Source organism: Vulpes vulpes, chromosome 13 (genome assembly GCF_048418805.1).
Source record: "Vulpes vulpes isolate BD-2025 chromosome 13, VulVul3, whole genome shotgun sequence".
NCBI classification, from domain to species: Eukaryota; Metazoa; Chordata; class Mammalia; order Carnivora; family Canidae; genus Vulpes; species Vulpes vulpes.
Window position 1 is genome coordinate 64,890,756 of NC_132792.1, and position 23,922 is coordinate 64,914,677.

A 23,922-nucleotide genomic window follows, 5' to 3' on the forward strand; every position below is an offset into this window, starting at 1 on the left:
GATTCAGAAAGATTAGTTAACCAAGTCAAACCATATAACTAGATTGTGGCAGGACCAGAAATTGATGCCAGGTCTAACTTAAATGCTACCCCATAAATATTGTCACTTCAAGGGGAAAATGCTCCAGAACCATACCAGAGAACTTGACCACTATTTACAAGGATATGTATCACTAATTCTCAGATGCAGTTGAGTTTGAGAGTAAGGATGGGGCTAGGGATTCACATCAGAATCTCTGTGTTTTTTAAATAAAAATAAATCTTTCATCTTAGAGTAGATTTATATTTACAGAAAAATTACAGAAATGATAGAGTTCCTATATACCCCCCATGCGCACGCACACACACGTACAGTTCTCCTTATCATTAACATCTTACTGTGGATGTTTGTCACAATTGTAGGTATTATTTTGAAAGAGTCCATTGAGTATTAAAAGTAATCATGTATTTGAAAAATCATACAGGGCACCCGGGTAGCCCAGTCAGTTAAGCAGTGGACTCTTGATTTTGGCTCTGGTTACGTCTCAGGGTCCTTAGATCAAGCCCCACATCCAGCTCCTCACTCAGCAGGGAGTCTGCTTGAGATTCTTTCCCTCTTTTAGCGCATGTGTGTGCATGCATGCTCTCTCCCTCTCTCTCAAATAAATTAATCTTTAAATGAAAAGATATACATAATTTAGACAATTTGTTTAATAAAATCCTGTCTTCTGGTGGGTATGTTCAGAAGGTATAAATTCTTCTTCATTTAGAAAATTCTATCTGGAGAAGGAGAGAGAAGTATCTTCCACAAGGGGGTACACCAGAGATCAGACAGTGAGATTTTTCTAGGTAAGGAAACATTGGTCAAAAAGTGAAAAAGACTGATTTGCACATGTATCAGGTTTTCAATTCAGCACAAACCTGAGAGGGTTAGATAGTATACTGACTATTGGAAACATGAATTGAGAGGTCAACGATGAAAATGCAAGGAATTGTACTTAGGTCAAACATAACTGCCTAGGAATAGGGCAAGAAAATGTGTGGCTTACCAGAAAGCTCTTTAAAGCAGTGGTTCTTAACCTTGATTACTCATTGAAAGCAACTGGGGAGCTTTAAAAACTACTCATACCTGGTCCCACCCCCGGAGGTTCTGATTTCATTGGTTTGGAGTGCAGGCTGATGGCTTCAGAAGCTCCCCCAGGTGATTCTAATGTGCAACCAAGGTTCAAAACCACTAATGTAAAGGTTTAGTTAATGCAGTGGTTCTGATTCCATTGGTCTAGAATGGAGCATTTATTTTTTTAAAAGCATTTCAAGTGATTCTAATAGGCCGCGAGGGCTAATAACCTTTGGGATATCAGAAAGCTTAAGGCAAGTCAGTGGTGATAAGATTTCAAAAGTCCATTGTTCCTCTGCTCCTAAAAACATTAATAGAAGTCTAGTACGCAAGGTAAAGAAAGTAGTTCCTCTCTATATTTGTAATTGAAACACCACGCCAATTTCTGCCACCTTTTAAGAGGCACGTTGACTAATTGAATTCATCTAGGATGTCAAAACACTGAAGGCCGTGTCATCTCTGCTGTACAGTTTAAAGATGACATGATAGTTGTCTTTAAGTATTTTTAGAGGGCTGTTATGTGGAAGAGGGATTAGATTTTTTTTTTTTTTAGCCCTGTCTTTTTGAAAGGGTAGAAATTAAAAGGAGGAAAGTTTCAGCTCAGTACCAAATGCCATCTTTAGAAGTATCTATTCAGAAATCGTGCAGAATCTTCTCTGGGATCTTGTGTCGCATTCCTATTTATATGTACCTCCCAACTTTGAACTACCCAGATTACAGTGTCCATGAAGGCCAAATCCATATGCTGTGTTTTCTTTTTTTCACTAGTAGCAGTGGTTCTGAAGAGAATAGGACCTTAATAAACATTTATTGAACAAATGAATGTTGAATTTCCTTTTCTATATACTTTAGCAGGAACAAAGGTTGTGTCTACAATGCAAAGTGAAAGTAGACATTTGTACCAATTCAGATTTAGTTTTAACTTTATTTAAAACACAGTTGTTGAGCCAAAAATTAGTTATTAGTTGCTTCAGGTTATAGAATTGTTATAATTTCTTTAAAAAAAAAAAGATTTATGATGTATTTATTTTAGAGAGAGACAGAGAGAGAGCCTGCAGGGAGAGGGGCAGAGGGTGAAAAATCTCAAGTAAACTCCCCACTGAGCAGGGAGCCCAACACAGGGCTCAGTCCCACCACCTGAGATCATGACCCCAGCCAAAACCAAGAGTTGGATGCTCAACTGACTGAGCCACCCAGGCATCCCTGATTATTATAATTTCTAATTTACCGTCTCACTTGTCTTGAAAGCAATTATGTAAAAAATGTGCGCGCGCACACATACACACACACACACACACACACACACACATCTGGGGCCTCACTCCATTTCTTCACACCTTCTATAGTACTGCCTACAGATCCTCCTCTCCCCCTTTCTCCTCCACCTTTGTAAGACTGCCCAAGTGTTCAGCCCCAGTGGACTGCAGTGGGTCTTGGCTGTCCATTTCACTCCAGCCATCACCGCTATCCACTGATCACCATGGCTAATCAGATGGTATGACAGTCTGCACCAATCATTAAGATGACCCAAATTAACAGCCTGGCCATGTCACAGTACATTCATTCCACATATACAGACATGGCCTAAGTGTGAGGCAGAAACTTGGATGTGCTTATTTGTGTTTGCATCGTTACATGCATTATTGATTGTCATGAGCTGCTTCAGCGCTTTAAATCTGCAAATGAGAATCATCTGTCAATTATTACAGCCAGAATGGAGATCTGAGGGCAAAAGAGAAGGTGTACATGCCTTTTTCTACCAGCATGTCCTTTCATTTGCTATTTTCCTTCACAGTTATGGTAAAGCATCTTAGCTCAAAACGTTCCCAGCTTTTTGCTTAGAAGGGATACTTTATCAGAATATTTTTAGACCCTGAAAAGAGAAACAAATCTCTCCCAGCCAGGTGAAGAAGATAGTTCAGGCTCCGAATTATGACTTCTTTGTGGGAATTCTGTAATCCACTTTCCTACTGAATACTGCTTAGTAAAGCTCAGTTCTTAATAAAACACAGGCAAACTTATCTTAATCGCAACTGCAATTGTTGGCACCTTGTGGTGCCTGGTGTAAATTATCCCCAAAATATTTGCATTCTTGATAACCATTTCTCTACAATGCATTTAATAAGTAGAGGGTCCTATTACCTGCTAAATGTTAGTATAAATTAACAATCCATTATGCACAATAAGTTTTATAAAACATTTACAGATAGAGATCATGTTTAATTAAAATTAACTTGCATTTGAAAGCCAAGTGTACTAATGATCACAATGACCTTTTATTACCTACAGTCCCTTGTTTTGGCTGGATGATTGACAGCTTGCTGTTTGGCTACCATGTTGAATTTCAGCTGACAAGACTTTTCATTTTAACTCAATTTGCCCGCCTATCACAAGCTGGTGGCAGGCCAGACCCAAGTCACCCAGCTTTGCCTCAGCAGCTTGCTCTACTTCTCATTAGTACGCATTTATTCAGTGGAAATTGGAAGACAAATGCTTGAAGGCATGTGAACTAAGTATAGCAAATTAGGTTTAAAGACTGAATATTTATAAGTATATGGAAAGTTTTTTTTTTTTTTTAATTCTAGAGCGAATTGAGAACTGAGTGCTAGCTTTGGTATAAAAGAAATGAAGATAGAAGGGGGAAGGAAGATTCTAAGAATAACAATACTATAAGCTTTTCCTTTCCATTTTGGAAATATGTAAAATCTCTCTGACAACACCTTATCAAATACCAACCTGGCCTCTCTTTCGTGGAGTGCTTGCACAATGAAGTTTAACACCTCGTGTGTGAGAACGGGAAAAAAATGAGGGTCATGTTCATTTGTTGCTTGGTTATCCCTTGGTATGTTTTAAATTGCCTTGTTTGTTCGGCACTAGCACAGAAACAGATGTTGCTCTACCGTGCAGGATAATTTACTGTACCTCCTGGTGTAGCATGGAAGTCCTCCCAGGGCCCAGCTGGTCTGTCAGTGGCACTGGCTGGTGTCTGCTCAACTATGACAACTACAAGTAGAGGCTGCAGTTTTTTTATTGTGCAGTTGTCATTCTTCTCAACATATAGCCCTGCCCGCATTCTTACTGGGGCTGGTGGAAAAAGCTGCTGGCTTTTGTGTCTGTGTGTTGTAACACAGAGCCATGGAAGCTCTCCTCTCCATTGTTGATAATAATGCAACTCATTACTTTTGTCATCTAATGATTATCGGCATGATCGCTCAGAGCAAGAGCCAACCTCGTCTTGCACACATAACTGGTACTGGAAGGTAAAACAGATTTGTCATTTACGATCTGACCGCTAAGCCACACTTTGTGCTCCATTATTGTGATTAACTTCTGCATAAGATATGCTTGCCCAATTGTCATTTGTGATACTGCAGTGGGCACAAGCTGCCATGCTTCCCTCGAGCACGTCGGCCAATCGGATGTGACCATGTTATTCGGATTGGTAAATGCCCACCCTGTCACCGAGCCACCCCACAATTATTTTGCTTTTGTATTTCTTCTTCCCACACCCCTACTGGACTTGTTGGGTGAACAGCACTGCTACATATGTCAGCTACCATTTCACACCACAAGCTACAATGATGCTATCCTGTCGTTGAACCAACAGAGCCAGCAGCAGTACATGGGAAAGCTGACCCTTGCTTTTCACCATAAAAATGTTGGTCACTGGTGTCCTGCCAGCTGAAATCCGTCGTGTCAGGTGCCTTGTGGCTATCTGCAGTAGAGTCCATAGTCCAAAACCAAAGTTCTTTTCTGGCCTCATCACCAACAAACCGATTTGACTCTGCCTGATTATAATAACGAAGGCAGTCCAAAAGAATATGCACAGCCTCACTGTACGTCACATTGAATCACCACACTGGCCACACAGAGCTGACCGCAGCCTCATTTCTTTAGACAAATGCATGCTTGGGGGAAAAATGTCCTGGGAGAAGGCACCCAAAGCTACTTGATATCCTGGGCGAGAGCTGTGCATAGATTTAAATTTCAGTGAAATTGCACGTATTTTTCTTTTTGGGCTGATCTAAACCCTCACTGACCAGTGCACTGCTCTAATCTAACAATTGAGTGCTCTGTGTTTCAGAGCTCTGCTGAACACTAAGACATTGGGGTACAGGGTGTGTGTGTGTGTGTGTGTGTGTGTGTGTGTGTGTGTGTGTGTGATTCCAAATTGCAAGCCATAAACAACCATTTGTTACCATGTGAAAGGGGGAAAACACTCAATTTGGAGCTTTTTTTTTTCACATTGCTGATTAGAAAGAATCAAGCTTTATATTCTAGGACCCATTCACGCTGGTGAAAACATAGTCAGTTTTGATTATGAAGGCAGAGATGCAGACCTAGACAGGAGCTACATGCTGATATGCATGCTATCAGAATGATTTATGCAAATTATGCATATTATTCCCAAAGGAATTCCTCCTCAAACTGCCAGGATAAATTGCCGGAAATTAGCCATAAAATCTGTCGTGCTAGGAGCAAAAGGTGAAGGCCACTGGGAAAGCAAGGACATTCAGCTTCTGGAATCTTCCAGGTTATGATGGTGGCTGTTATTTTCCCTGGATGCTGAGAAAAATACGGTTTTCTTCTGAATCCTATAAAACTCTCTTTTCTTTGAAATTTTTCTAACAAATGCTGACCCACATTTTATTTACAGCTAGCATAAAAGAAATTAAGTGTTAAGCCATCGCAGAAAGCACTACTACAGTTACTTTACTATTAACTGCCTAAGTGGTTATTAAATGCCTAAGCCTGGCTTTAAAGATGTAGCTCTGGGCACCACCCCCGTGGTGCAGCGGTTTGGCACCGCCTGCAGCCTGGGGTGTGATCCTGGAGACCCAGGATCGAGTCCCACATCAGGCTCCCTGCATGGAGCCTGCTTCTCCCTCTGTCTGTGTCTCTGCCTCTCTTTCTCTGTGTCTATGAATAAATAAATAAAATCTTTTAAAAATAAATAAATAAATAAAAATAAAGATGTAGCTCTTCTGTAGGGTAGTGAAATAACCCACCAGCAGTGTACTCCAGCTGGAATATGGTTTTCATGTTCAACGGATATACCTATAACAGCATTCCCTCTTGCAAACCTTTCCTTTCTACAAAATTGTAGCTAATGACTTTCTGCCCAAGTACAGCACAGCAGCCTCGTGTCTGTGACTGGGGTCAGGTCAAGGCTCTCCCCTGCCTCCTCCTTGCTCTGGTCATCCAAAACCACCAGGGCTCCCTTTTGGTGTTCAATGGATCTGATTAGGAAAGGGTTCCCTTTTCAGTCAAAGCTATTGATAATGAGCTCGCTGACAAACTGAGAGCACTGTTCAGGAGCAGTCATATTTTAATAAACTGTTGCTTGCTTGTGTCCTTCAGAAAGCACCGTTCTCGAGGTTTTACGAATACGCTCATTTTCAAGCATCATTCGTTTTGTTCAAGAGGATTTGACTCTACATTCAGAGACGCAGGACTACTGTTTGCGAAAGGGGGACTTGGTAGCCCTCTTTCCTCCAGCCATACATTACGACCCGGAAATCTTTGAAGCTCCAGAGGTAAACAAGCATAAAGCAGTCGTTGCTACTTCTTAGATAACTGCAGGCACATTTCTCTTCCTCACATTCTTTTTTCTGTAGCTTCCTTCTGCCATCTTGTTCCAGAAGGAATCTGAGATGGATTGATGACTTCTATCTGCCTCCAATGGGAAAATTTTCCTATTTACTGAAGTGTTTCCAAAGGATCTCTCTTCAAAGGGTTTGTGGTCTATTAATAAAAATAGAATGATGAGACTAAATGCTGGCTTCTTCAAATGAAATGGGCATTGTACCTTGGCCATCATTACCTGTAGGCCCAAAACAGGTTTTGCTTGGCAGAGAATTATTGAAAACCATGGAGAGCCAGCTATTGACAGGTGGCTTAGAGAATAAAGAATGATGACTGTTTTGCTAAGTGTCTAGAGTGGGGTTGACTGTCCCCAAATCAAATACCATCATTGCCATAGTTAAGCCCGTATACTTTTTCACCTCTTACCAAAGGTATATGCCCCTTTCTGATCAATCAGGATGGCATTATGAACCTGAGATTGTAAAGCTGCTGCTCACGGGTGAAGCTCTGAGGGTAATTGTGTCATCTCCTTGTATTTTTTTCTGAAGCTGGAGTTAATGAATATCAAAGACTGGAAATTAATCCACCCTGGCTCATCCCTTAATACCACTTCAGAGGTTCACCACCTGCATGCAAATTGAATGCACTCGATTTTGCCTGTGTGTCTCATGAACTAATGTTGTTGCGACAGTGGTTTTTTGTGAATAAAATGCTATTTTTCAAAGGTAAACTTCTGTGCTCTTTGAGCAGTTCATAGCTGGATCACTTTTAACCCATTTCTAAGTTTGATGCTTTGTAGCCAGGCTAGATTAAAATATTATTGAATTTTGGAAATTAATAAGAAGAGGACAGACTCCAAATACAGTGAGATAATTTGCATCTGCGTCATCAGCAAAGGCCAAATTTTTTAAATGAAAGTGTACATATGGTTTCTATATGTTTCAGAAGAAGAGACATTTTATGTATGGTGATAGCAAATTGGAAGTAGGGTATTAGTGAGTGAATGAACATTCTGTGGACAACTAGCTTTGTCTCCACGTTTGTAAATATATAAAAAAATTCCATATATAGATATTCCGTAAATAGGGCAAGTTATAAGCTAATATTTGAAAAATATTTTAAGTGTTATCTCTATAGTTTTTTACATTTATTTATTTTCCGTTTATTTTTATTATGTGACTATTCCACTAGTCATTAAGTTTACCATTCATATCATGATAGCAAAATCAACATTAAAGTTATCAGCAAAGCCTGGGTGGTTCAGTGATTGAACGTCTGCCTTCCACTCAGGGTGTGATCCTGGAGTCCCAGGATCGAGTCCCACATCGGGCTTCCCGCAGGGAGCCTGCTTCTCCCTCTGTTTATGTCTCTGCCTCTCCGAGTCTCTTGTGAATAAATAAATAAAATCTTTTTAAAAAACTTAAAAATAAAGTTACCAACAAATATTTAGTAAATGTTTACCAGATTACCACTGATATGCAGTACTGTTCTTTGGTCTCCAAAATTAACTAGCTAATTTTTTGTGAACATTGTTTTTTTTTTTTTTTTGGAAATTAGTTTGGAATGCTGATCATTATTGGCTCGGAAAAATATGACATGGTTCAGAACCATTTTTATATGATTTGGCAAGTCCTTATATAATTATTCATTCTGTAAACATTTACTGAGCACCTACTGCTATCAGGCGTATAGATTTATTCCTGTCATTTTTATCAACTTAGGATGATAATAAGTAGATGCTATCAATGCTCATCTGAAACCACCATCCACTGACAGTAAAAAAGAGGAGGAAATCCTAGGAAATTCTGTCCTTGTCCATTTGTCACTGAGAGTACTGGCCCAGAACCTCTTCAGAGGCTCGTATTCCCCACTGCCTATCTTTTGTGCCCTATGGATCTTGTATGGGAAGACCAGGCCTTACATAGAGAAAACAGACAGTAGCTATTAGTCCAGAAACGTGAGGATGGACTACCTACAGATGTAAGTATAGTTATTCTTGGAGGACAGAGAGACTGAAGAGCCTTAGCAGAACATAGGTTCTCCCAACCCAAAGAAGTGTGGATTCAGGATGTTCAAGCCCAGGAGTCTCTAGAATATTACATTAAGAGTCCATAGTCTTCCTTCATACACCACCCTATTCCTAGAATGTTCATCCTTACTTGTCCACCCAGGAGGTTCCACCTTACTCCACAAGAATCAGCCTTAATCACCTCTTCTTTGGCAGTGTTACTGATTCCCACCTCATTCCTCCGAGAATGAGGCCACTCTGTGGCCTGTTGTACCTCCGTTATAGTGCATACCACCTGCTGCTTTCCAAGTACTTGTGTGTTTGTCTGTGCTAACCATATGCTGTAATCTCCAGAAGGAGAAAGATCACATCACTGCCTCATCGGCATTCTCAGTGCCTAGCTCACGAGGGTGTCCACAGGGTGAATAAATAAGGGGATGCTGGAATGGATGGCTGTTCTAAAAATGAAGATACACTTGAATTAGAATTTTAAGTCACCACCAATATCGCATATTCAAATATGTACTGGGCCTAACTAGAACAAATGGATGAAGTGGTTTATGCATAAATGTAACCATATTATCAGGATACTGTCAGGAGTGGTGAGGACTATGGGGAAAGGAGACCCCAGGGGCATCTAAATAAGACCATTTGGGCACTTTTGAATTAACCTTCAGCTCTCACAAGCAGGTAGACCTAGCATGGCTGAGTCATTTAAAAAACAACTCAGAAAACACATTTTGGGGTAAACTAGAATTTTTTAAGGTTTGGAAAAATAGTGTTTAAAAAACACAACATGAGCTAAACAGGGATCTAATTGGGTCTATACACTCCCAACATGTACCTTCTATGTGAAGAATTATTCTTTCTGAATATCGGCTGCTTAGTTTATTATAATATTAGCCACTCTGGTGGCCCTTCCCTCTATGGGGAATAAATTGGCAACTAAAATTGAAGACAATGAGAGAGGGCACAGGAAACACCCCTTCTCAGTTTTCCTTTCTCTCTCTTTGTTGGTCTAAACGCAATTCAAAAAAGTCTAGGTAATTTAACTAGAACAGAAAGCCTTTTAAATTTTTCTGAAGGCTTCCTCAAATTGACATCTCTTATTAGCCAGAATTCAAGCAACTGGCTCTCGAATAATCCATAAATAGTTATGATTTCCTTTCTGCCAAAGTGCAGTATTTCCACCTGGAACTAGGGAAAGGAGTGCGTCTACTGGTTGGTTTTTCTGTGGCCAGAGGTGGTAAGGTACAAAGGGAAGCCTAGGCACACTGTGGAGCCAACTTTTCAGGTGGTAGCACTTTGTAGCAGCCACACAACCTCCTAAAGAAAGGGCACAGAGAACAACAAAGTAATTACAAAGCTATGGGGCACTCCCAAAAGCTCCAAATTTGCACGACCTCATTTGACCTCATGCAAGTCTGCTCTAGCTAACTTCTCAGCCATCTAGGGATTATAAAATGATAAATGAATTTGAAAGCCCTTGAATAAATCCCAAGTCACTATAAAAAAACTATCGTATCAGTATTATTCTGATTATTGTCACCATTCTACGAATATGCTAGTCGTAACAAATGAGGAAATATTCTGATTTTGTCTATACCTCAAATTGGAATGGAGATTATGCCACCAGGATACTTCAAGGAAACAAATGTATACTGAGAATCTGTTATCCAAAAAGCACTCTGATGGGCATAATGGATGGCACAGAAATTTAAAAGGCCCTTGTCTTTAAGAGCTTAGAGTTTCAGGAATTGGCCTTAGCACATGGCTGTGTTCGCAGAGCGAAGTGCTTCCTGTTGGAGGGTTTCTGCCGAACCAGTATATTGGCCTCCACACCTACTATGTTGGATCCAGCAGGGTGCTGGTAAGACAGCAATTGGAAAAACTGATTTTGTCCTTTTTTGTGGTTTCAATACTCCCACATGGCTGATTTCATGTGAGTAATATGAAGACTGTAAACAGAGTTGGGAGATGTGCGCAGTCTGCTGAGCTGGTACAAACTAAATGGAACCTAAGTCATGCAGATAAAAAGGAACTCTGTTGTCCTGCTCCCAGCAGGACTGACTGTGAACGCAGGACAAGAGCGCAGCCCCTTAGTCATCCCCTCAAAACACTGACAGTTCTTATTTTGGGAGGTCGTATCTTTTGTCTAATCTGAAATCCTACACCCAGAATGATGATTGAGTGAATATAAAACTTGATTATATTGTATGTCACCTATCTCAGTAAGACTACGTTCTATTAATGTTTTTTAGGCTACGTTTTAATGCCTTATTTTAACTTCAAAGTCTCACATACGGGAAGTGTTCAAAAAAATCTCTTAGACTGAACTAAACACAATATTTGGAGCACACAAATTAGGGGGTTCAACGTTCCTCAGCCACTTGTACCAAAACTCCTTTCTATCTAGAAAATTGTGTCATCTCTCCTATCTTGATTTCTAGTGCTAAATATTATACCATTCTCTATTTATGAACGTTGAATATTCATCTACGCTTCATTCTCTACATGTTTATTTACTCATCCAATATCTGTGTTTTCTTCAAAAGCCTGAAGATTGCTTTTAAAATATACTTTATTGTCATGTATTTATTCATTAATTCAACAAATGTATATGGAACCTCTACTGTGCGCATAGCACTATGTTGGGTGCTTTGAAAATACAGAGATAAATAAGACAATGTGACAACTCCGATCTCCTGGGATTTTTGGCTCTGCTGTCTCCTGTGGGTTAGCTCCATCTTTAATGCGGCGGCCATGGCAGTCGCAGGCATCATATTCACATATATCTAGGGCCAGAAGAGAAGAGGTGATTAACCATTTTTTAGTTTGTTTGTTTTTCTTTCTTCACAAGAAAGAAACTTCTCTCAGATGTCCTCACAGACGGTTCCTCCATAGCGCCGACAAGGCCGATTCCCACACCCTATCTTTAATCAGTCAGAGGCCAGAGCAGTGTGATTACTGTGATTGGTGCCTACGCAAACCTTGTTTTTCCTACCTTAAATAGTGCAGCTACAGTGACACCTTTGTCCCATATATCATGAGGAAGTTAATTTGAACTGACTTGGCTAAGTGAGGAGCTCTTGTGGAGTATTCTCTCCTCACACTGGTCAGGAGAAGGAGGAAGGAGCAGTCCTAAGTTCAGGCAACAAGCATGGGCCCCAGTAATGGAAAAGGTCATCAGGAGAGAGTACCATATTGTACTCTATCTCCAGTGACAAAGTGCATGTCCACAAAAGTGTCCTTGTCATTACTACAGCGATGCATGGTTATTTTTAGTTCAGTACTGGTTAGATCCCATTCAGATACATCTCAGCACCGTCTGTGGGGTGGGGGAAATACTTGCGTTCAACTAGCAAGTTGAAGGGGAATTGAAACCATCCAAAGGTGTTTTCCAGGCCTGTATATTTATCAAAATCAGTATGTAGGTAAATGAAGACAGACCCAGTACTTTTAAGAAAATTATTTTGATGTCATTCTTACTGAATGACTTGACCCAGTATTTTTTTTAAGATTTTTTTTAAATTTATTCATGATAGACACAGAGAGAAAGGCAGTGACATAGGCAGAGGGAGAAGCAGGCTTCCTGCAGAGAGCCTGATGCGTGACTTGATCCCAGGACCCCAGGATCACCACCTGAGCCAAAGGCAGACACTCAACCACTGAGCCACCCCGGTGCCCAGACCCAGTACTTTTAAAGGAAATTACTTTGATGGCATTCATATTGAGTGAGAAAATTAGATCATTGTGATGGGTTCAGAATCCATCCACATTTTGTAGGGTTTTCGCTATAGCATGAAATGCTTTCTATCTGACCTGCTTCTTTGCCTCTGACTTCATATAGTTCATATCAAAGTTGTGTGCTGAGCAGGTTTAATGCTAATGAGCACCAAGTATGGGAAATACTTGGTCATTTTCATGCATGCCACGTGCATTAATTTAATCAATGGCTTAATTCACCATGGGCTGAAATAAGGTCACTCAGTTTCTTCTCAGAAACTCAAGTGAGAGTAAATTAATGCCAGGCTAAACACCCTAGATAAACCAGTCCCATAATTTTCTGTAACAAGTAATAGAACTTTTTAATAAAAACATATGGGAAATAACCTGCCACCCTAGAGTTAACCCAAAAGAGAGTCCATTGTATTAGCACCGTGAGAGGAGAAATTCAGTACAACACCAAAAAAGAAGTAAGATAGATTTTTGTGGCTTAGTTCCTCTCGGGGACTTTATATAAGTTTCAAATTTCATTTTATGTCTATTTAAAAACATAAGCACTGAACCCTAAGCTCACAGTCCTCATCCTTATCCATTGGTAGCTGACTGGGAAAAAATAGAAAAAGCGTATTGAGCAGCTCCTGTGGCCAATAGATCATTATTCCATAGTAACAATGGCAGCAGCACAGCAGCCCTTACCTTTTACCCAACATCAGCTCACCAAGTGCCCATCAGTCGACCCTTTTTAGGGAACAAAAATACAGAGACTACCTCTAAACTTAGGAAACTGAGAATAAGAGAGAGATGTGAGGGGGCACCTGGGTGGCTCCATATAAATAGTTAAACATTTGCCTTCAGCTCAGGTTGTGATCTCAGGGTCCTGGGATCAGGGTCCCCCAGCTCAGCGGAGAGCCTGCTTTTTCTCTCTCCCCCTGCTTGTGCTCTCTTGCTCTTTCTCTGTCAAGTAATAAATAAAATCTTAAGAAAAAAGAAAAGAACTTAGAGAGAGAGAGAGAGATGCAAATTGGGAAGAAGAGTCCTATAGGTGTTAGCATTTCACTATGATAAGGGGGAAATCATTTCCCAGTAGTATTTGAGTTATTTGAAAGTTCATATATAATCTATAGTCAAGTTTTGCTTTCTGGCATCTGCAGGATTAAAAAGAGCCTTTTAAGACAGAGAGCTGGCAACTTTGTGGACCTGACCTCAAACTATTTCATGTAAATTTTGCATTTTAACACTCCTTATTTCTTCTCTCTAGGAGTTTAGATTCGATCGTTTTGTAGAAGATGGTAAGAAGAAAACCACCTTTTTCAAAAAAGGAAAAAGGCTGAAGTATTACCTGTTGCCATTTGGTATTGGAACCAGCAAATGTCCAGGCCGATTTTTAGCAGTTGTTGAAATAAAGCAATTGTTGGTTGTACTTTTAACTTATTTTGATTTAGAACTAATTGATGATAAACCTGTAGTAGCAAACCGAAGCCGCCTTTTGCTTGGTGTTCAGCATCCAGCTTCTGATGTTTTCTTTAGGTACAAAGTAAAAACTTAAAGGAGCTAAAAAGAAAGAAAAGAAATCTATCTGAACTAACCTAAATATCCTCAGCTCATCTATTTGTTTTGAATTTCTGCAAATATAATTGTTTTATTTTTTTGTTTAAAAAGTGCCAACTTATATTTGACCTGTGATCAGTCCAGTTTGTACTTGGTCACAAAACTCATCATAAACTAAAATACGATGTCGACATGAAAATAGACATAAAAATCAGCATAATGATAAACTCAAAATAGCATTTTTATGTTTTTCTACATATTGTGATTTTCTCCTGTCATAGCAAATGTACCACAATAAATTTGGCACTGTGAGATTTTTTTTAAGTCACTCAGATTCTTCTCTAATATGTAAACCCACACTTTATGTACTAGTGGAAATTTGTGCTGGAGATGGGCACAATCTAACAAATTCAAAGTTCTCAGAGAAGAAGGAAATTAAATTTTCATGAGATAAACTGGATGAAAATGTTCCCTTCAAGTGTAATATCAATAATACCTACGTCGCTTAGGTACGCTTGCCTTAAATGAGTTTTGCAGTAGATTAAATGCTTCAACTTCACTTCAATATTTAATCATCCATAAATGTCCTTTATTACTTTGTATACTATAGCTCAATGCAACAAAATTTCTTGTCATGTAAGACCACTCATGTTAAGTTAGATACTGATAAGATTTAATGTATAAGAACACACAAAACCTATTATATTTTTAGCAATTGCTGGAGACATTAGTATTAGGTTTGTTGTTGAGAGCAAATGTTGAAACCATGACAGGATTGATGGTAGCATTTGATTTAAGTGTAAACTATAAGAGTTATGCCAGTATTGCAATGAACTCTTACCTGAACGCTTCCATTTATATAAACTGAGAGACCAGATAGAGGTATTTGTTCTTGACACATCACCTTTTTGACTTAGAGTTTATCTGTATTCTTTTGAGTTACACCATTATGTAATGCCATATAATTTTATATGCCACAGTGCAGCATTGTGTCCACGATTCAGTGCTTTCTAATTTCAGGTTACTGGGTGGTGGTTTGGCATCTGACCTAAATGACGCTGTTGTATTTAACAGGAAAAGCAGATAATAAGATTCAGTTAATATGCATTGCGTGGATTGGAACTTCTACTATTTCAGCTTCGTGCTATTGTTTTTAAAAAGGAAACTGATTTTTAAAGTAACATATATAAAATACTTACAATATTTAATAATTAATAGATGTTCTAGCATTTATAGTCTCCTTCTTGAAATCCATGCTCTAAACATTTCTTAGTAAGGCTGTGCTGGGTTTTGATGGATTGGAGATGTCTTTATTTTCTCCCTTGTTCTTGAAAGATGTTTTTGCTGTGCATACAGTTCTTTTTCCTCCCAGCACTCTGAAGATACTGTGTGTTCTTAAGGCTTCCACTGTTGCTATCAAGAGGCTAGCCCTTAGTTTAAGTATTCAGAGGGCAGTCTACCTCTTCTCTCTGACAGTGTCAACATGTTCTTTTTGTCTTTGATGTTCTTAGTCTCTATCATGCTTGCATGTCATGGTGCCTCTTGAGTCTGAAAATGTGTGTCTTTTAGGAAAGTAGGAAATATTCTTAACCATCACCTCTGAGTAATACCTCTCCCAGAGTCCTTTAGATCCTCCCACTCTGCACGCCATGTTATTTGACCTTTCCTCCCCAGATTTTCTACTTCTAATTTACATCCTAGGTCATTTGTTTAGATCTCACTCTCAGTTTAGTCTCTGTACAGTGTACCTAATCTGCTCTTTATCTCATCCATGGAGTTTGTTTCTTTATTCTTCTTCTTTCTTTTTTAAATATCTATTTATTTATTTATTCATGAGAGACACAGACAGAGAGAGAGGCAGAGACACAGACAGAGGGAGAAGCAGACTCCAGGCAGGGAGCTGGATGCGGGACTTGATCCCGGGACTCCAGGATCACGCTCTGAGCCAAAGGCAGACGCTTTAACCACTGAGCCACTCAGGCGTCCCTCTTTTTTCTTTTTTTTTTAACTTCATGGGATTGAGTAATCATATCCCTTATACTTCTTAGTTCATGGTACACAATTATGATTTGTCCAAGCAAGGCCTCTCTGGCTTTATCTCCTTCTTCTATCTTACCCCGAATCTTCACTATTATACTCCCCATCATAAGCAAACATTCTAATGTTTTTAATATGTATCTTTTCATAACTAAATATTTTTATAAAACGTATTACCTATGTGCATGTTAATGTACATAAACATACTTTCTATAGATGAGATCCTTCTTAATTTTCTTATTAAGCTCTGTTTTTAAAGATATATTCATATAACTTTATATATATATATATACACACACACAAATAAATACAGATGTGTATTAATCTGTTGCTTCTGACACCTATGTAGTATTCCGTAACATGCACCCACCATGATTTAATGATCTCTTCACCGTGGGATGGAAACTATATCCATTAGACCCTTAATTTGAGGGAGAGGCCAAAGCAAGAACTAAAAACTCTACCCCTACCTACCCTCCGACTGCTGTGTCCACCATCCACTACCCTGCGCTGCCGCAAACTCTGTTCCCAACCCTTGTGGTGTGCACACACACGTACACACATGCACACACACCGTTCACAACTGCCTTCATTCACCCTTTGTATGTGTGTATGTGTTACTAATTTGTTACGTTCTATCCTCAGGTCCTTACTACCCTCTCCCTTCTGTGGGTTGATTCTGAGCCAGAGTACCAGCTGCCAACTTGTCAGCTTTTGGTTTTTCTGATCCCACTGAATTTGCTAAGTTCAATGATTACATTTTCAGTTTGAGAATTCTCTTTTGTTCTTCATATCTGCCTGGTAATTTTTTATGTCTTTTCCCTTCATCATAGGCTCAATATCCTCTTTCATTTTTTAAAGTATATTAAGAAACCTGTTTTATATTAAGTGTCTGACACTTCTAAATCATTAGTGTTTTGTGGGTCTGATTCTATAGTTTGTTTGTTTGTTTAACTCTTAGTACAGCATGCTTATTGAGCCCATATTCCTTGGAATTTTATCTCTGGAAATATTTTAAGTCCTGAGTTTAAAACTCACTCCTTCAGGGAGAAGTCGAGTTTCTTTTGTCTGACTGCTGATGTTATTATCAAACACAGTTCACTTTAAGTTTGCAGCTTGAGTATTTTGGGAGGGGATGAGGGATGGGAGATACATAAGTATTGTGTGTGGGTTCTAGCCTTGAATCAGCTACAAAGCTCCCTATGACTAGGAATAGACAGGAGAGACTTTCTGTTTTGTTTTTGTTTTCCTTCACCATCGCTGAGAGAGGCAAGTCTACTCACAGTTTTGCTCTGTGGAACAAGGTTTCTTTCTAGTTCCCCTACTAAGGAAATTCGCTTTGCAAGTTCTTGGCTTTGGGTGGCAGTCTTGGATTTCACACATACACACCCAGCTTGGAACCTAGGCTTTATCTTCTGCCTGCCACAAAGCATAGCCCCTTCTTTTTATACTAGGAGGACATCTAGTCCACCATATGACCTGAAGCAGAAACCTCCATATTCTTATATTTGTCTCAGTAGTACACTTCTGCAGTCGTATAGTAGAGAGAACACAGGAAATTATTCAGTTCTAATTTCTGCTTAACATATAATTAGAAGTGTGTATAGGAATGTAGAATACAAAGTAAGAATAAACAAAATGAGAAAATATTATATAAAAGGGATGGACAGTAGAAGCAAAATAAGAGAGTCTTATTATAGGATTACAGCTAGTCTTTAAAGTGTGTTTATGAGTAGAAAAAAAATGCCATGGATAAATAAGTTTAAAAACATGGATTCTAGCTATGATATGACTAGTTTGTTATCATCGACCAGTCTTTTGCCTGTCATTGCTTCAGTTCTTTATATGCAAAATAAAAATAATAAGGCTTTTTTGACATGAGGGTTCATGATAAGGATTAAACATAGTAAGATGTGTGAATTTATTTTGAAAAGTGTAATGCAGTATGCAAACATGAAGTTGTAAAGGAGATAATTTAACAAAGTTGTGTCTTTTTAAGACTGTTCTTATGTATTTGTTAAAGGGAATACTTTTTTTAGTCATACATAGGTCATTATTCATTAATTCAATCAAACATTTATTAAGCATTGCCTCTGTTCTAGATATGTTGCTATGTACTGGATTACCCTTCTTCAAGAACACACAGTGTATTGGGGAAAACAACACATACACAACTAATTTAATGTATGTGTCCTTGTAAGAAATAAATTCATCTCTTTAAAACAGTTCTACAACTCTCATCTATCACTAGATCTAACTAACCTTCCATCACTCATTCCAAAGTAGTGTTCTATAATGAGAAATTACTATGTACATAATTATACACAATAAAACATATACACTGGGTATTGTGATTATATGACAAAAATAGCCAAACCAAATACAATCATTGAGACTCTAAAATATTTTAAAGGGGATCCCTGGGTGGCTCAGCGGTTTAGCACCTGCTTTTGGCCCAGGGAATGATCCTGGAATCCCGGGATCGAGTCCCACGTCAGGCTCCCTGCATGGAGCCTACTTCTCCCTCTGCCTATGTCTCTGCCTCTGTCTCTCTCTCTCTCTCTGTCTCTCATGAATAAATAAATAAAATCTTAAAAAAAATAAAATGTTTTAAAAACAATAGTTTACATATCATAAGAATCCATCTTTTCATTTTTACAGCCTCCCTTAAGTTTGAAATTAAAGGAAATGAATAATAATACTGTTTTATGTCAGTGACCAACAGTAATAAAGCATTCAGTTAGCAAAAACTAAATGCTCTGAGGATATTAAGAAAAAACCTGTTTACCACTAAATAAGGCATGCTGCTAAGCAACCCTATATGGGAACATTTATTTGCCTTCTTTTGGCTTTCTTGGCACATGTAATTATATTTTCTCCATTTTATCATTAAGTGTGAGGTCACTAGTCCAAGGTAAAGAAGTTTCCATACCGAAAATCTACATAATTACTCCTGTTTATTTTCTCATAAAAAAATAATTTGGGTAACACTTCTTGTAAGTGTCTTCTAATTTAACAGTGGAATCTTAAAACCAATTTCAAAGATCAAAGTACAAAAGTTATTCAGGTTTTGATCTTAGTATAAAATAATGTCAATAATTATAAAAGAATCATTATGCCCTTAGAATGAGCACTGTTTTTAACCTATTAAATTCACACTAAGGCAAACTATTATTTACTTGAACTGCATTATTAGGTATTCATATTCACATACTCAATTAAGAAAAAGTTAGCAAGCCAAGATTACATTCCCTGTAGCATTATTTTAAATTATAATGAGCAATCACATAAAACTCTCTACTATTTCTCTAAAGTAATTATTACTCAGTCTTCTTCATAGTGTTAATCTAAATCAGTGATCAATGATGTTTGGCCTTTTAGCTTAAATCTTTATTTTGTTTATAATACTTTTCTTGAATAAGATACATTTAATTTGTGAAAAACTCCATTGTACAATTTTAAATAGATAATTTGGCAATACTTTTGTTTAAAAATATTTTTTAGTCAAAGGAGTGCTGTATATTCCAAAAAACTGTTGTTCTGAATTGTTTAATATTACCCTGTGATTCTAAAATGGTATTTATGTGGATTTATGAGGAAGCAAATCTTAAAAAGACATTAGGTAAGAAATGCAAATGCTTTGTAAATCTATTTAATTACCTTTTATTCACAACAATAATTCAATAAATCAACTTTTAAAGCACAGGTGAATGACTATATGTCCTTATTTCCCTACTAGGAGTATGTTCGGTAACAGAAGATTTGGTTTCAAATAACAAGTTATTTGGAAATCATTTTGCTGTCTGAATATCCTCATATCCCTGTCTTCCCCCCACCTCAAACACACACATAGACACACACACACACGCACACAATGTTCTTATTTTCTGATATCCTCCCTAAGAGTACATTTGTTGTTACATTCAAAGTATTTCTCAGTATATTTTAACTTAGCTATTTCATGTGGGAAATGATAAAAGCAGACCCAAGAAATAGCAGGGACTGATAAGTTTTAATAAGTTTCTTTTAGCCAGGCTGACCTTGCCAGACCATAGTTCTTAATAATTGCAGTCATTCCATGGAGAGATGTAAAAGAACAACAAAAATGGAAGAGAGTGGTCTTTGTCTTCCATAGATCACTTTTCAATATCATGAATGAAGCTGAATAATACTCGGACAGTATTTTATTTATTCATAAAGCTGAAATCCAAAACTGTAAATAAAACAAGTACTACAATGGTGTTGATGAAGACTAGATGTGGCTCCTTCCGTAACCGTACATAACAGCGTTTCACTGGACGCTTGGCCTAAGAAACACTCCCGTGAGTCATTAACATTTTACCGGAACTTGTCTTAGACTCTAAAGGTGTTCCTGTGTATTTCAACTAGTCAGTTCAGTGTTGTTTAACAACTAAGATAAATTATGTCAGTAAATGGGCAATCTGTGAAATAATCAGCTCTACTTTCAATTCTATTCTAAAAACACTTAGTGAGTAAATAAAAATTGTATTTTTAATTGTCTGGAATTAGCCCTGATCATGTGAGTAATAATATGCATTTTCTATTCAGGATATTGCTGGATAGAAGAAAATGCTCAGTGGTTATGCTGGATAAGTTTAAGTGAGTTTGATATAGTTTATTGCTAATTATTATTATATTCTCAGTTCCTAAACATATTCATTTTTATAAGGAGAGATATGATATATTACAGATGATACAGAAGTAAGTGTTTAGAGATACACTCATGAAGCATTTTTCTTATAACATTTTGTGCCTTTAGAAGAAACTAGAGTTAAAGGTAACTGTAATCTAATAACAGGTATATAACAGGTAAAGGTATGAATGATTCATTATTGAGTCAAATTTAAACAGTTATAAAGTATGTATTAGTTTGAGATTTTTATTTATTTACAAGAGAACATTTACTCCATATAACATTTATTTCTAAGAACTAGCCATTATAGTTAACAAAAAAAAGTCACTATTACCTGACAACACGAAATTTTTAATACATTCTTTTATCTTTTATGCTTAATGTTTAAATGAAATAGACCTTTATTTCACAAATTCTAAGAACCATCCAATATAGTTAAAGTTTTCCAAATGTCTTTGCCTTTTTATTTTTTAGCTTATTTTTTCTTAACCTTTTTAAATGGAATTTTTAAAAATATTTGAAATCACTTTTGAAACTTTTTAAATGAATCTTAAGTATACAGAAAATACTCTGTTTTGAAAATTAAGTATCCACTTTGTTAAACTTTTTATTTTGAACTAATTTTCGATTTACACAAAAGCTATGAAATAACATTCAATTCTACAGAAGAAAGTCCTCAGACTAAACAGTGTTTGCAAAAACCATAAGAGTGGTCCCAGGACTTAGCCAGTTGAAGACCTTACTTAGTTAATCCTTGAACTTTGGAGATGTTCATCCACAAAAACTACCCTGTAGGACAACCTACTGTAAACAAGGATTGAGTGGCAGAGATAATTTGATTATGTATGTCATGCAGATCCTCTATAGTCCAAGTAAGTTTGGTTTTCAGAAAACATTTTTTTTAATTTAAAAAAAGAGCTTACTTTGATCAGTAATTCTAGATTTTATTTAATTTCACTCTCTTGAGAAATCAGTATTTTAAAAGATATATATGCCTGATGCTTCACCAAAAAAAAAAAAAAAAAAAAAAAAAAAAATTGTTACTCCCTGACCCTGCTTCCTGATATATGCGATATTCAGAAGATAGATTTCTTTTCCCCTTCCATGGCTCTTCATGTTTCTGTGGAGGCCTGGTTGGAAAATTGTTTCTTTTTGTGGATGTCTCAGATGGAGGGCACAGGCTCAGCCTGATATCAAAATTTTGACCATAGCTCTGCAGAGAAACTGTACGTGGCAAATATAGTTGTACTTACTTAAATAGTCAGTGCATGATTTAATGTTTTAACCAGTTATGTATACAATCTGGGTCTCTCCCATTACAATAAGGTATTATTTGTCTTCTCCCTTTAAAGGGGAGATGAAGATATCTAACAAAGAAATCCTTATACCAAGTTCTTCAATAATTGCCAGAGCAGAATAAATGCATAAAATGAGCTTAGGCCATGAAGCATTTTTATGTTTAAATCTAAATTCTCATCTCTAAACATCTCTATTAACACAGCAGATTTGTGTTACAACCATCCTCCTAATAAAATGTGAAATCTTTAAGATTGTGAAGCATTTGTAAATAATGGATCCTTTAAATATCCCTGAACTTTATTCAAAAACTTATAAGGAGAAATAATAATTGCTTTATATAACCACTGATACCATTTTAGCATTTGATGAAGATGTTAATTTATGGTTGGTTAGCAGTTTATGGCTGTCATTAGTTTTTCAGTTTGGTCCACATTAGAAATCTATTTTTCTTTTTTATTTTAATCTGAGACAATTATATAAAGATATGGTTATGTTTTATCTAAAATGTATCATTCTACTATAGCATTTCAAATTATTCACAGATCATAGTTCTTATATGTGCATATATGAATTTAAAAATACAGCAATAAAATGCTTGAAACAGATCATAAATTTGCTTCATATTTTATTGCATCTCTGAATCAGGTTGAGAAGACAAGGGCAACTATGGTCTTTGGGAAAGAATTAACTCTTTCCCAAGCTGGAAAGGAGAATGATACCACAGTGTGCATAATTAAAGCTAACTCCCCATCAACGCATCCTGGAGGCTTGCTTGTAAGATAGGCATGTCTATTTGATTTTATGTGGAGGGGGGTAGCTGCAAAATCCTCTTTCTCTTTGCAGTCTAACCTTTCCAGCCCAGTCATTTCTCATAAAGTTTCTAATCTGTATTTCCATATTGCCCGAGTTAGGGGCACTATATTGGAAGGGAAAGAAAAGTCACACACACGCACATGCACATGCACTCAAGGGTACCTGATAATTTTGTAATAGTCCAGAAATCTCCTGGATCATGTTAAGGCGAGTAATTTAGAATTGAACCCAAATTAAACCTCAGGAAAAGCGAGCAAAGAGTTTCTCTGCCTTGTTAGGAAGCGAAGAGCTCTTTGAGGTTTAAAAACGGGTCGTTTTCACAGAACTCCTGGGTTTAGCACGGCTGTGGGGTGCTCCTGACAAGCCTGGCATCTGGACGTGAAGCCACCTGCCTTGAGGGCGCAGGGGACGCCTCGATCTTAGTGCCACCTCTAGAAAGAGAGTTTGAGGCAAGGCCCCTGAACTTCGCTTTTTGTGCGAAGAAACTTGGAGGTTGGATGCTTTTGCTCCGTCTGGAGGGGCTGGGAACCCAGTCTAGGGGAAGCACCGGGAGAAGGGGTGCTCCGCGGCTGCGGAGACCCAGTCCCTCCCAGGGCGCGGCGCGAGCAGGGCAGCGCGGTGGGCACCTGTGCTGTGCGCGCGCCGTCTGCACCCTCCCTTCCTCCCTCCCAAATCCCCAGTCCCCACTCCTGGCCTTGGGGAGAGACAGACCCCCGGTTACTCAGCACAACCTTGGAACCCTGGTTCCAGTAATCACTCATCAGTGGATCAGAAGAGCCAGAGATCCTGCGGGAAGAAAAGGACGCTCACCCTGAGAGTTGTTTTTTGCTCTTAAACTTAAGTCGTTGTCTCCTGGTTCCCCCACCCCCGCTCCCCTCCTGCCGCCTCCTGTGCCCAATGTCTGATTTAAAAGGCCACATTTAAATCAACCTCCACGTCATTGGCTTGGCAGATCCAGGGGCATATCTGAGTTATAAGCGCCAACGCAGAGCGCGCAGGAGACGGGCTCATTTATTTTGCGCACACAACAGAAAAACTGCTAATTGATGTAAAGTTCCTTGGCACGTGGATAATTTAATCTGACCTGCATTTTAATTAAAAGAAAACTTATTTATGTTTCTGATGTTTACGTCTTGCAGTTTAATTTTGCTTGGTG

General features: G+C 38.1%; 1 protein-coding gene across 2 annotated transcripts in view; it reads left to right on the forward strand.

Moving 5' to 3' along the window:
- Positions 1–19,705, forward strand: part of CYP7B1 (cytochrome P450 family 7 subfamily B member 1) — a 173,999-nt gene extending 154,294 nt beyond the window's left edge. For both annotated transcript variants that reach the window (XM_026012010.2, XM_072734646.1), the window contains exons 5-6: positions 6,457–6,632; positions 13,674–19,705. In XM_026012010.2, the coding sequence (XP_025867795.1) occupies positions 6,457–6,632; positions 13,674–13,961 (464 nt within the window). In that variant the 3' untranslated portion in view covers positions 13,962–19,705. The remainder of the gene's footprint in view (positions 1–6,456; positions 6,633–13,673) is intronic.
- The last annotated feature ends 4,217 nt before the right edge of the window (positions 19,706–23,922 follow it).